The sequence below is a fragment of the Mobula hypostoma genome, chromosome 1 (assembly GCF_963921235.1).
Source record: "Mobula hypostoma chromosome 1, sMobHyp1.1, whole genome shotgun sequence".
In the NCBI taxonomy this organism is placed as follows: Eukaryota; Metazoa; Chordata; class Chondrichthyes; order Myliobatiformes; family Myliobatidae; genus Mobula; species Mobula hypostoma.
Genome location: NC_086097.1, coordinates 136,915,725 through 136,930,590, shown reverse-complemented (window position 1 = coordinate 136,930,590; position 14,866 = coordinate 136,915,725). Strand labels below are relative to the sequence as shown.

Here is a 14,866-nt window from a genome sequence, read left to right as displayed (position 1 = left end):
AAGGCCTTGGCAAGTAGGGTAAAGGAAAACCCCAAGGCACTCTTCAATTATGTGAAGAACAAAAGGATGACAGGAGTGAAGGTAGGACCGATTAGAGATAAAGGTGGGAAGATGTGCCTGGAGGCTGTGGAAGTGAGCGAGGTCCTCAATGAATACTTCTGTTCGGTATTCACCAATGAGAGGGAACTTGATGATGGTGAGGACAATATGAGCGAGGTTGATGTTCTGGAGCATGTTGATGTTAAGGGAGAGGAGGTGTTGGAGTTGTTAAAATACATTAAGACGGGTAAGTCCGCGGGGTCTGACGGAATATTCCCCAGGCTGCTCCATGAGGCGAGGGAAGAGATTGCTGAGCCTCTGGCTAGGATCTTTATGTCCTCGTTGTCCACGGGAATGGTACCGGAGGATTGGAGGGAGGCGAATGTTGTCCCCTTGTTCAAAAAAAGGTAGCAGTGATAGTCTGGGTAATTATAGACCAGTGAGCCTTGCGTCAGTGGTGGGAAAGCTGTTGGAAAAGATTCTTAGAGATAGGATCTATGGGCATTTAGAGAATCATGGTCTGATCATGGACAGTTAGCATGGCTTTGTGAAGGGCAAATCGTGTCTAACAAGCCTGATAGAGTCCTTTGAGGAGGTGGCCAGGCATATAGATGAGGGTAGTACAGTAGATGTGATCTATATGGATTTTAGTCAGGCATTTGACAAGATTTCATATGGTAGGCTCATTCAGAAAGTCAGAAGGCATGGAATCCAGGGAAGTTTGGCCAGGTGGATTCAGAATTGGCTTGCCTGCAGAAGGCAGAGGGTGGTGGTGGAGGGAGTACATTCAGATTGGAGGATTGTGACTAGTGGTGTCCCACAAGGATCTGTTCTGGGACCTCTACTTTTCATGATTTTTATTAACGACCTGGATGTGGGGGTAGAAGGGTGGGTTGGCAAGTTTGCAGACGACACAAAGGTTGGTGGTGTTGTAGATGGTGTAGAGGATTGTCGAAGATTGCAGAGAGACATTGATAGGATGCAGAAGTGGGCTGAGAAGTGGCAGATGGAGTTCAACCCAGAGAAGTGTGAGGTGGTACACTTTGGAAGGACATACTCCAAGGCAGAGTACAAAGTAAATGGCAGAATACTTGGTAGTGTAGAGGAGCAGAGGGATCTGGGGGTACATGTCCACAGATCCCTGAAAGTTGCCTCACAGGTAGATAGGGTAGTTAAGAAAGCTTATGGGGTGTTAGCTTTCGTAAATCGAGGGATAGAGTTTAAGAGTTGCGATGTAATCATGCAGCTCTATAAAACTCTGGTTAGGCCACACTTGGAGTACTGTGTCCAGTTCTGGTCGCCTCACTATAGGAAGGATGTGGAAGCATTGGAAAGGGTACAGAGGAGATTTACCAGGATGCTGCCTGGTTTAGAGAGTATGCATTATGATCAGAGATTAAGGGACCTAGGGCTTTACTCTCTGGAGAGAAGGAGGATGAGAGGAGACATGATAGAGGTGTACAAGATAATAAGAGGAATAGATAGAGTGGATAGCCAGCGCCTCTTCCCTAGGGCACCACTGCTCAATACAAGAGGACATAGCTTTAAGGTAAGGGGTGGGAAGTTCAAGGGGGATATTAGAGGAAGGTTTTTTACTCAGAGAGTGGTTGGTGTGTGGAATGCACTGCCTGAGTCAGTGGTGGAGGCAGACACACTCATGAAGTTTGAGAGACTACTAGACAGGTATATGGAGGAATTTAAGGTGTGGGGTTATATGGGAGGCAGGGTTTGAGGGTCAGCACAACATTGTGGGCTGAAGGGCCTGTACTGTGCTGTACTATTCTATGTTCTATTTCTGGTTGGCTGGCAGTGACTAGTGGTGTTCCACTGGAGTCTGTTTTGGGACTGATTCTTTTTATATTGTACTTCAGTGATTTGGATGATGGAATTGATGGCTTTGTGGCCAAATATGCAGATGATACAAAGATTGGTGGAGGTGCAGGTAGTGTTGAGGAGGCAGGAGGCTGCAGAAGGATATGTACAGATTAGGAGAATGGGCAAGAAGTGGTAGATGGAATACAGTGTCGGGAAATGTATGGTGCTGCACTTTGGCGGAAGGAATAGAGACTTCGATTTTTCTCTGTTTAAAAAACAATCCAAATTTTGAGGTGCAAAGGACTTGGAAGTTCTTGTGCAGGATTCCCTAAAGGTTGATTCGATGGTGAGGAAGGCAAATGCAATGTTAGCATTCATTTTGAGAGGACTAGAATATAAAAGCAAGGATGTAATGCTGAGGTGTTAGAAGGTTCAGGGGAGACCTTACTTGGAGTATTGAGAGCAGTTTTGGGCCCCTTATTTAAGAAAGAATGTGCTGGCATTGGAGAGGGTTTAGAGGAGGTTCATGATTCCAGGATTGAAAGGCTTATCATATGAGGAGCGATTGGTGGCTCTGGGATTTAGAAGAATGGGGGGGGGGGGAAGAATCTCACTGAAACCTATCGAATGTTGAAAGGCCTAGTCAGTGGATGTGGAGAGGATGTTTCCTACGGTGGGGGAGTCTAGGATCAATTTGTGGAATTTGTTCCCACAGGCAGCTGTGGAGGCCAGGTTGTTGGGTGTATTTAAGGCAGAGCTTGATAGGTTCTGGACTGGACACAGCATCAATGGTTATGGGGAGAACGGCAGGGAGTGGGGCTGAGGAGGGGGTAAAAGGGATCAGCCATAGTTGAATGGCAGAATAGACTCGATGGGCCGAATGGCCTAATTCTGCTCCTATGTCTTAAGGTCTTTAGAACAGAAGTAAGGAGGATTTTTTTTAAGCCAGAGAGTAGTGAATCTGTGGAAAGCTGTGCCACAGATAGCTGCCAAGGCTAAGACCGTGTGTATATTTAAAGCGAAAGTTGATAGTTTTTTGATTGGTCAGGGCATCAAAGGTTATGGAGAGAAGGTAGGTGTATGGGGTTGAGTGGGATCCAGGATCAACCATGATGGAATGGTGGAGCAGACATGATGGGCTGAATGGCCTAATTCAGCTCCTATTTCTTATGGTCCAGAGGACACAGCCTCAGAAAGAGACGTCCATTTTGAATGGAAATGAGGAGGAATTTCTTCTGCCAAAGGGTGGTGAATCTATGGAATTTGTTGCTAGTGGTGGCCGTGGGGGCCAGGTTATTGGGTGTATTTAAGGCAGAGTTTGATAGGGTCTTGATTAGTTGGGGTACGAAAGGTTACGGGGAGAAGGTAGTAGAATGAACTGGCTGAGTAGACTTTATGACTGAATGGCCTGATTCTGTTCCTATATTTTAAGGTCTTGTTTCAGGGCACCTTAAGTAATTCTATAACAATAAATATACTGTAAATTACATACTTAGTGGGCAGAGATTGACTTTAACACAAGATTCAGGCAATGCGAATTGAAAAATAAATTTACACAATAAATCACCCCTTTGGCTGCTCTTTTCAAAACAAGTGTGAAAGTTATTTTAGCATTTGCTTGCTTGTGTTTGTGTTTTTTATACTGACTGTTAAATGGGTTTCTGTTTTTCCTTGTCTTCTCTTCCACACCAACCCCATCTATTCTGGCAATAATTTGAAGCTCAAGAAGTTTACAGTGATTATCAACTAGGAACAAGGTACTAGCTGATCTTCTCAGTGTTCACTGTCATGTTGGACTGGTGTAGAGTCGTGGGGCAAACGTTCTGTCAATCTTGCCTCATCCAGGTTTAGTAACCACCATCAAACAGATATTACCAGCTTTTACCTTTCCACTTAAACCAGATACAAACACTTTTGTATCAAGGCTACCATGGCTGGAACACGGCCTTTAATCACTTTTTATAAACTAATCAAGCTAACAATGACCTACCAGTTTTTGAAACTAAATTGCTTTCATTGTTCACTATTCATCTGTTTTAATGATGAAAGGAAATTAAAATGCAGCTTCACTTATTTAAGAGGCACCAACCTTGCTATCATTAATTGCTCTCTGATTGTCCTTACTGAGAAGGGATATCATGTGCATCTTGTTACTTGGTTGACTTCAATTCCTTCAGATTGCTACTTGCAAATGTATGGAGTCTAAAGGTGCATTGTCCTTCCTGAGCAAATGCTGCTGTGATCTAACCTGACACAAAGTGACCAAACCAATGAATGCCATCTTTACCATCATAAAGTCACCAATTCATTCCAAACCATCTAACAAACATGCTTTTCTATCATACGAGGAAAAACTTAAGAAAAAAAGAACCCATTTGTCCCTGTCTTGTGACTTTCTTCCTATCTCCCTGGTGCTGGACATTGTTGTACTGTGTTTGCGTCACAACCTCTACTTGTCTTTGTCATCTCCACTACTCATCATTTGTGTATTTTAAATTTACCTGTTAAAATGTACATCAAGCACCAAACAGCTTAATGAATTTACAAATAATGTTCTAATATCTTGCTCATATTCAATCTTCTGCCTCTCCTCCTGTGCTAACTATGGATACTGTTGGTGGTGGTGGTGGGTTAAGGTGAATACAGTGATCCAACCGATCAAGACGTCCCTGTAGTACAATTGCCTCCAAACTCCCATCGAACCTATGACCATTATGATGAGCGAGAACTGTACATGTACCAGGGGTCCTACCCCTACCCAAACCCACACTCCCAGCCCTCCTACCCAGAGCCTCGCCGTGCGGAGTCGGATCATCCTTTTGAGGGGGACGGCGATGAATCGGAAACAGTTGAGATCCAGTCACCAGGTGTTAGACGATCCGCAAGGAGCATTTCTAAATGGAGCAGCACATCTTCAAGCACAACAAAGGGGAGCCAATAGATGAGCCTCGTAAACATGGTGTAAAATCTCACCTGTTTGAACCCTATGAAATGGGCAGTGGATTCAACTCCTAGATTAAAAACAGGGACTTCAGCAGAGATGATTTTTTAAAAAAAATTATGTAACAATAATCAGGTTATGTTGTTGCTAAATTAAAGCATTCATGCCATTAAATGAGAAATGAATTTTCAAAAGATTTAACAGAGTGTTAAGTATTTTAGCAGTACAAATGTTGACTGATCATTTTAAATCACTAATCTTACTGAAGATTAGTAGGGTGCTACCATATCAGGTTTCTGTTACATTCCAAGAGCATAAAACTGTTGTAACCGTTCTGTACCATTTCGATTTGTGTTTGATTGATTCATTGCATTGTTGAAATTTGTATCGTACTTAGCAAAAACAACTAATTTGGTCTAAGTACTATCAAACAGCATATGAATGGTTACACACTGAAACTGATTCAAAAGTCATTGGACAATTTTTTATTTGTAGATGACTTGTGGCAGAGTTGTCATACAAACTTGCTGCAGCAATGCAGAGCTGCACTGCTATGAATAGAAACCTTGCAAAGATGAATTTGTGCATTTGCTACCCAGTGAAGCAGTTTAAATGAAGATTGTATAGTTTTTCCCAACTTGTCTATTCCCCTATGAGCTCTTGGCAGAATCTAGCAGGTAATTTATTTGGATGAAATGGTCATTGTTCAAGGAGCAAGTAAATAAAAGAAAACAAGTACCAACTTTTAAAGAATGTCTCCCTTCATTTTGCACAGGGAAAATGAAACTTTCATAGCTGCACATTTCCTGATATTAATTGACAGTCTGAATTCTTTAGATATTTGATTGGTCTGTCTGCCCTGAAGTTGCTAATGCTGTCTAGATGTCTATCTGTACATCCCATTTCCAATAGGTTTAGTACTCCTTGGGGCCATAAGTGTTTCAGATTTTGGAACATATAACAAGATAGCTTGGGATCGCCGTCATTTCCAACTTTGACTTTATGTGTGACCTGTCAGCAGTCTTTGTTTTACACATATTTATCATGCATGTATTGACACAGCCATTCAGCATGTTAGATTTTCATTTGCAATGACCTTAGCAAACACACCAATGAATTTCTCTGTTGCTTTGTGATCAGCAGATGCATCATCACCACAAATCATTACAAATTTAATATGTCATGCCTTTTCTTAAACTTTTGCTACCAGCCTGCTGAATATTCAGAATTACTTCCAATTTCTAGTTCATCGTGATAGATCTTTGCTTGTATCATGATCAACATGTCTTTAAATATGTTTACACTGATGAATTCACTCCTTCAACACACAATTGAGATCTTCACTTTTTGTTCCATGCAGTGTTTTCTATTAGCTTCTGTTCATTACATACGTGAGGTCACTTCTCAGAACTGTCTGTGATGCACAGGGACCTGTGTATCGCCTGGGAACCTTCCCAGCATCTTGTGGAATTTTCCATTTGGGACATCATGTCAGCGGTAAAAAAAAAATTCAGATTTTGGAACTTCGAATAATAAGTAACTTTAATAAGCAAAAGGAGGTAATACACCTATGATTTTTTTCCTTTTATTCCAGTAAGATCAACTTTTAAACTCTGCATAGGACAGATCATGTCCCTAATATTCCATTATTTGAAAATCCCAAACAAGTTTGTTTTGCTCAGTGCATCTCTTATTGGTAAAACTTACACACAAAATTTTCTTTACATCCTTTAATTCTGTTCCTCTAACTCACACAGAGTTCTATTTCCTTTTTAGCTCTTAAGACATTTTAACCAGTTGAGTGGCAATATAAAAAGTTGTGTAGTGAGGTAGCACATTCACTTTTTCATCTTCCAGGACGGGAAATCATGAATACCAATTAAATTATAAGCATGACTGTTTGGTAAAGAAAGTTACCTGACCATTCAAATTGTTGCTGTGTTAGTGCCGGGACGTGTGGCAACACTTGCTCACAGCCCCCAGCACATTCTTAGGCTGTGTTGGTGGGTACAAATGACACATTTCACTGTATGTTTCCATGTACATGTAATAAATAAAACAAACCTGAATTTGTTTCAAGAGCCTTGAACAAATAATTGAATCTCTTCTTCCTCCTTGTAGCCAAAACTTAGGCTGCAGCTTTACCATTTGAGTTGTGTTGCTGCTGACATTAGAATCATAGAACAATTCAGATGGATACATGCTTGCACCGATTACTACCTACCCACATAGTCCCAATATCTTGTGCTTGGCCCATATCCCTCTAAGACCACCCCTCCAGATACCCATTCTACCTGCCCCAACTACTTCCTCTGGTAGTTTGTTGCATATACTCGCCACTCTCTGCATAGAACAGTCGCCGCTCGGGTCCCTTTTAAATCTTTCCCTCCTCACCCCAAATCTACGCCGATAGTTTTGGACTCCACAACCCTGGGGAAAAGAATGCTACTGTCCACCTTGTTATCTAGGCCTCTCATAATTATAAACATTTCTATAAGTTATCCCTCATTCTACTCCTTATAACTCAGTTTTGGCAACATCCTTGTATTTTTTTTCCTGCACTCTTTCCAGTTTAACTACATCTTTCTGTAACAGGTAACCAGAACTGTACACAGTACATAGAACATGGAAACCTACAGCACATTACAAGCCCTTCGGCCCACAATGTTGTGCCGACTATGTAACCTACTCTGGGAACTGCTTACAATTTCCTTACCACATAGCCCTCTATTTCTCTAAGCTCCGTGTACCTATCCAAAAGTCTCTAAAAGATTTTATTGTATCTGCCTCTACCACCGCTGCTGGCAGTGTATTCTATGCACCCACCATTCTGTGTGGAAAAACTTACCCCTCAGTACCTACTTCCAAGTACTGTACCTTAAAACTATGCCCCCTCGTGTTAGCCATTTCAGCCCTGGAAAAAAGCCTCTGGCTATCCACACAATCAGTGCCTCTCATCATCTTGTACACCTCCATCAGGTCACCTCTCATCCTCCGTCACTCCAAGGAGAAAAGACCAAGTTCACTCAACCTATTCTCATAAGGCATGCTCCCCAATCCAGGCAACATCCTTGTAGATCTCCTCTGCACTCTCTCTATAATATCCACAGCCTTCCTGTAGTGAAGTGACCAGAAATGAACACAGTATTCTAAGTGGAGTCTGACCAAGGTCTTGTATAGCTTTAACATTACTTCATGGCTCTTGAACTCAATCCCACGGTTGATGAAGGCTATCACACCATACACTTTGTTAACAACACTGTCAACCTGTGCAACAGCTCTGAGTGTCCTATGGACACGAGCTCCAAGATCTCTCTGATCCTCCACACTGCCAAGAGTCTTACCATTAATACTATATTCGGTCTTCAAATTAGACCTACCAAAATGAACCACTTCACACTTATCTGGGTTGAACTCCATCTGCCACTTCTCAGCCCAGTTCTGTATCCTATTGATGTCCCGCTGTAACCTTTGACAACACTCCACACTATCCACAACCCCCGCAACTTTGTGTTATCAGCAAACTTACTAACCCACCCTTCTACTTCCTCATCCAAGTTATTTATAAAAATCACTAAGAGGAGGGGTCCCAGAACAGATCCCTGCAGAATACCACTGGTCACTGACCTACATGCAGAATACGAACGATCTACAACCACCCTTTACCTTCTGTGGGCAAGCCAATTCTGGATCCACTAAGCAATGGCTGCTTGGATCCCATGCATGCTTATTTTCTGAATGAGCTTTGCATGGGGTACCTTATCAGGTGCCTTACTGAAATCTATACACACTACATCTACTGCTCTACCTTCATCAATGTGTTTTGTTACATCCTCAAAGAAATCAATCAGGCTCATAAGGCATGACCTACCCTTGACAAAGCCATGCTGACTATCCCTAATCAGATTATGTCTCTCCAAATGCTCACAAATCCTGCCTCTCAGGATCTTCTCCAACAACTTGCCTTCTACTGAAGTAAGACTCACTGGTCTATAATTTCCTGGGTTATCTCTACTCCCTTTCTTGAACACGGGAACAACATTTGCAACCCTCCAATCATCTGGTAGTTCTCCCGTCCTTATTGATGATGCAAAGATCATCGCCAGGGGCTCAGCAATCTCCTCTTTCACTTTCCACAGTAGCCTGGAGTATATCTTGCCCAGTCCCAGTGAATTATCTTTTCAAAAATGCTTTTGGAAAGCTCCTGCACATCTTCTTTCTTAATGTCTATATGCTCAAGCATTTCAGTCCGCTGTAAGTCATCCCCACAGTTACCAAGATCCTTTTCCCTGGTGAATACTGAAGCAAAGTATTCATTAAATACCTCAACTACCTCCTTCAACTCAATGCACATTTCCACTATCGCATCTGATTGATCCTATTCTCACATGGCTCATCCTCTTGCTCTTCACATACTTGTTGAATGACTTGGGGTTTTCCTTAATCCTGGCTTTCTCATGGCCCCTTCTGGCTCTTCTAATTTTATTCTTAAGGTCCTTCCTGGCAACCTTGTAATTTTCTAGAACTCTGTCAGTACCTAGTTTCTTGAACCTTTTGTAAGCTTTTCTTTCTTCTTAACTAGATTCCCCCCCCCCCCCGGCACATCCTTTTCACACCATGGTTCTTTTACCCTATAGTCTTTTCTCTGCCTCAGTGGAACATACCTCTGCAGAATGCCATGCAAATGGTCCTTGAAGTGTTCACTAAGAACATCTGCTCCCAATTTATGCTCCCAAGTTCCTGCCTAATAGCATCATATTTCCCCCTATCCCATTGAATGCTTTCCCAAATTGTCTACTCCTATCCCCCTTCAGTGCTATGATAAAGGAGATAGAGTTGTGATCTCCAAAATGCTCTTCCACCGAGAGTTCTGACACCTAACCAGGTTTGTTTCCCAACACGAGATCAAGTACAGCCTCTCTTCTAATTGGCTTCTCTACATATTGCATTAGGAAACCTTCCTGAACACACCTAACAAACTCCACCCTATCTAAGCCCCTTGCTCTAAGGAGATAACAGTCAATATTAAGAAAGTTAAAATCTCCCATCACAACCACCCTGTTATCATTGCACTGTTCCAGAATCTGCCTCTCGATGTCCCTGTTACTATTGAGGGGGTCTATAAAAATACTCAGTAGACTTATTGCCCCCTTCCCGTTTCCGACTTCAACTCACACTGACACAGTAAGTAATCCTTCCAAGACTTCCTCCTTTTCCGCAGCTGTGACACTATCCCTGATTAGCAATGCCTCTCCCCCACCTCTCCTGCCTCCCTCCCTGTCCTTTTTGAAACATCTAAAGCCTGGCACACTCAGCAGCCATTCCTGCCCCTGAGACATCCAGATCTCTGTCATGGCCTCAATGTCATAGTTCCACATATTGATCCATGCTCTAAGTTCATCCACCTTGTTTATGATACTCCTTGCATTAAAATTGACAGATCAGACTGAGTGCGTCTTTGTTCTATCATCTGCCTATTCTTCCTCACAAACTCCCTACAAGCTGTCTCTACTTGTGTGCCAACTGCCCCATTCTCTGCCTCTTCACTTCGGTTCCCACCCCTCTGCAAATCAAATCTAGTTTAAACCCTCCCCAAAAGCATTAACATATCTCCCCACCAGGATATTGGTCCCCCTTGAATTCAAGTGCAACCCATCCTTTTTGAACAGATCACGCCAGCCCCAAAAGAGGTCCCAATTATCCAGAAATCTGAATCCCCGCCCCCATTCCAATCCTTCAGTCACGCATTCTATCCAGCAGCTCATTATATTCCTATACTCACTGTCATGGGATTACTGCCCTTGAGGTCCTGCTTCTCAGCTTCCTTCCTAACTCCCTGTATTCTGCTTTCAGGACCTCCTCACTTTTTCTATCTATGTCATTGGTACCAACGTGTACCATAGTTTCTGGCTGCTTACCCTCCCCATTTCAGGATATTGTGGACATGTTCAGAAACACCAAGAACTACCATCTGTGTTTCTTTTTCACGCTCACAGTATTTCCTGTCTGTCCCCCTAACTATAGAGTCCCCTATTACTGCTGCCATCCTCTTCTGTCCCCTGCCCTTCTGGGCCACAGGGCCAGAAGCGCGGCCACTCTCAGTTCCCCCTCTCCAACAGTATTCAAAATAGAGTACTCATTGTTAAGGAGGACAGTCACAGGGGTGCTCTCCACTACCTGATGCTCTCCCTTCCCTCTCCTGACATTCACCCACTTATCTGTCTCTTTTGGCCCCAGTGTGATTACCTGCGTGTAGCTCCTATCGATCACCTCCTTAAATTCCCTGACAAGCCGAAAGTCATCGAGCTGCAGTTCCAATTCCCTCAGTCGGTTTCTAATGAGCTGCAGCTCGATGCACCTGCCGCCAATGAGGCCATTAGGGAGGCTGGAAGTATTCCGGATAGCCCACACCTGACACCCAGAGCAGAAAATTGGCCTTGCAATCATACCCACTATTCTTAAATTAGACGAAAAAAAAGAGATATGAGAGTAACTTACCGCCTTACCTTGCCAAAGTCCTACTACTCTGACTCATGCCACTCCAACGACTGCTCCGCTAGGCAGTGTCTCTCTTTTATCCCGGAACCTTCCCAGTGGCCTTGCGTGATGATGAGCTATTGTGCCTGTGCACTTCTCCCAATCGAATCTCCCGCTGAAAGAAACTCCTCGCTTTTTAAATCTTCCCAGTGGCCTTGCGTGATGACAAGCTACTGCATCTGTGCACTTCTCCCAATCGAATCTCCCGCTGAAAGAAACTCCTCGCTTTTTAAATCTTCCCAGTGGCCTTGCGTGATGACAAGCTACTGCATCTGTGCACTTCTCCCAATCGAATCTCCCCCTGAAAGAAACTCCTCGCTTTTTAAATCTTCCCAGTGGCCTTGCGTGATGATGAGCTATCGTGCCTGTGCACTTCTCCCAATCGAATCTCCTGCTGAAAGAAACTCCTCGCTTTTTAGATCTTCCCAGTGGCCTTGCGCGATCCAAGTGTGGCTTCACCAACAACTTATCAAATCAAATTCAAAAAAATTTGATTTGAATTTGACTTATAGTGTAAGTTCAACACTGGTTTGACTTTGCCACATTGAAAATAATGTTTGTAATTTTGTAAACACAAAACAAAATAATACACCATAAAATACTTAGAGAAAAACAGAACGGACAAAATTTAGATTTACCCGTAGTGCCCTGGTTCATATTTTACTGTTATGCTGTATGCATTTCATTTTGTGCTGTTCTGTGAGAGCTGCTTCTTTTCAGCTTATGTTTGGGTTACAGGTATTGTTGAAGATAAGAGATGAGGAGAAATGTGTGCCATCCAGTTAGGAGGGTCGGACTAAGGGGAGGTTTCTCTGGTGAGGGACACTAAGGTTGGGCTAGGAGCTTTTGCTCGAGCTGAGATGAAGAGAGAAGACGCTGGGGAGAACCGGTCGTAGCATACAATCCACTGGGAGACCTGTTGGTTCGAGATGGATTGCGAGCGACTTTCAGAAGGTGGTGTGTGCTTTCACGTTGACCGAGGGCCCAGCATGTTGAGTAACACAGAGCTCAAGATGAACTCCAACTTGTGCACATCTGACTGCTTAATTAGAATGGGCCCTTTTCTTTTTGTTATTCTTTAGTAACCCTTTAGTTAAGATTCATAAATATAATTCCTTTAATGGTATGCAGTGTACTATCTGTTACTTTGTGGTATTAATTTGTAACAGGGTAGCAAACGACACAGCATCCACACAAACCGGGGTTTGGGCTGGGATCGACTGCGCCTCAATCTCAGGAGTTTGGCGGGGCTGGAGGTCGTCTTCCCGAGACTTCTGCAGCCAAGGAAGCCAGGGTGTTTCATACCATTGAAATGATCCTCTTGTCTTTAATGCCTAAAATTTAGCATTACAAGAACACCATGAAAATAGGAGGAGTAGGCCACCAGGTTCTCAAGCCTGCCCTTCCATTCACATTCATTGCTGATGAAAGCTGGCCTCAGTTCTATTTCTGTGTCTGTCCTACATAGTCATTGGTTCTCTGATCTTCTAAAATTTTACCTGCTTCCACATTACATACTCTTGATAATCTGGCCTTTACCACCTCTGCAGGAACAAATTTCTCTATACCATGGTTTTAAATGACTGTCTCTTTATCTTATAACTGTGTCCCTTGTTTGAGACTGTCCCACTAGAGAAACCATCTTGACATCTACACTGCCATCCGCACTCTGGATCCTATATGCTTTCATTAGGGAACCACAGGCCGGTGAGCCTAACATCATCCGGAAGATTCTGAGTGACTGGGCCTATCAACACTTGGATAGATAGAGTATGATTAAGAGGAGTCAACATGGCTTTGTGTGCAGAAAATGCTTGACAAAACTTTTAGAGTTTTTCCAAAGAAGTAACCAAAAAGGTATACAAGGGTAGGACATTGAACATTATCTTGTTGGACTTTAGCAAGATCTCAGACAAGGTCCCACTTAGCAGGCTGGTCTGGAAGGTTAGGTTTCATGGAATCTATGGGGACGAGTTTGATGGATTCAAAATTTTCTTAGAGGTAAGAAGCAGAGGTTGAAGGGTCTTGGCCCGAAACATCGAATGTTCTCTTTTCCATAGATGCTGCCTGGCTTGCTGAGTTCCTCCAGCATTTTGCGTGTTGCTCAGATTTCCAGCATCTGTAGATTTTCTCTTGTTTGTGGTTGAAGGCTGTTTCTCAGAATGGAGGCCGGTGACAGGGTTCGGTGTCGGGACCCTTGTCAATATATATAAATGACGGATGCAAATGTACAAGGCTTGAAGAGTAACCTTGCAGATGACACAAGCTTAGCAGGTGTTGATACTGAAGAAAGTTAATGCAGATTATAAGGGGATATTGATCAGTTGGGGAAGCAGGCCGAGGAGTTGCAAATTTATTTCAGTAAATGTGAGGTGATGCCTTTTGGGAAGTTACACCAAACTTATCCCAGCAATGATAGGACACTGGAGAGTGTAATGGAATGGAGGGAGGGAGTTCATTGAAAGCAGTGTCACAGGTAGACAGGGTGGTGAAAGATGCATTAGATACACTGGCCTTTGTCAGTCAGGGTTCTGAGTTTAGGGGTTGAGACATTAAGTTTCAGTTACGTGTGTCATTAATGAGGTTACACTTGGACTACTATGTATAGTAATAGTCTCACTGTTATGGAAAAGATGTGATTAAAATGGAAAGAGTGTAAAACTGATTTACAAGGATGCTGTGGGGACTAGAAGGTCTGAGTTATAGAGAGAGATTGGCCAGGATAGGCCTTTATTCCTTGAAACACAGAATGAGGGGTATCCTTCGAGACATGGTTAAAATTACAACAGGCGTAGATTTGATGGACATTAATGATCTTTTCCCCAGTGTAGGGGAGTCCAAAAACAGGGCCACAGATTTAGGGTGAGAGCAGAAAGATTTAAATAGGACCTGAGGGGCGACCTTTTCATGCAGAAGGTGGTGAGTACATGCAATGAACTGCTAGAGGAAGTGGTTGAGGTAAGAACAATAGCATCATTCAAGAAGCACTTGGAGAGGTACATGAAGGCGTGGATTTGGTGGGATAGTGGTAGGACTTGTAAAAGAATTTGGGACTAGCTGGCTGGGCACTGTGGTCGACATCAACTCTTTGGGGTGAGCAGCCTGTATCTATGCTACATTGCTCAATGACTCTGAGTAAGACCACTCTTCATTCTTCAAGGAGCACAGAGCCAACTTGCTTAGCCACCGTCAGCAGGACATTTTGCTCAACGTATACTCGTTCAGAATTAGCAATCAAAGGTCTACCTACTTGCAATTCACAGCATTTTGCACTCTGGCCAGGAAACACTCTCAGCACAGGCGTAGGTTCTCCTACACCTCAGTTGACTAATTTTCCCCCTCAACTGTTTTAGAAGTTAAAAGTATTTGCATTGGAATAAGCACTTGACAGTGTTATCTAGCTCTGGGTGGAGTGAGGTCGTAATTTGAGATGCATTGAGATGTAGTTTTTATTCTGTGTAAACCGGGATAAAAATGCCACTTGGGGTAGGACTGCACCTTATTCTCATCCCTTCTCATGGCTGCCTGAATTTC

At 43.1% G+C, this 14,866-nt stretch overlaps 1 protein-coding gene across 5 annotated transcripts in view; it reads left to right on the top strand.

The window, feature by feature from the left end:
- Positions 1-7,986, top strand: part of col14a1a (collagen, type XIV, alpha 1a) — a 267,320-nt gene extending 259,334 nt beyond the window's left edge. For 4 of the 5 annotated variants that reach the window (XM_063056387.1, XM_063056396.1, XM_063056368.1 and 1 more), the window contains one exon: positions 4,491-7,986. In XM_063056387.1, the coding sequence (XP_062912457.1) occupies positions 4,491-4,795 (305 nt within the window). In that variant the 3' untranslated portion in view covers positions 4,796-7,986. Of the gene's footprint in view, positions 1-3,574 lie in introns of all 5 variants that reach the window. The other variant, XM_063056406.1, reaches the window with a different exon arrangement.
- Positions 7,987-14,866: the final 6,880 nt, after the last annotated feature.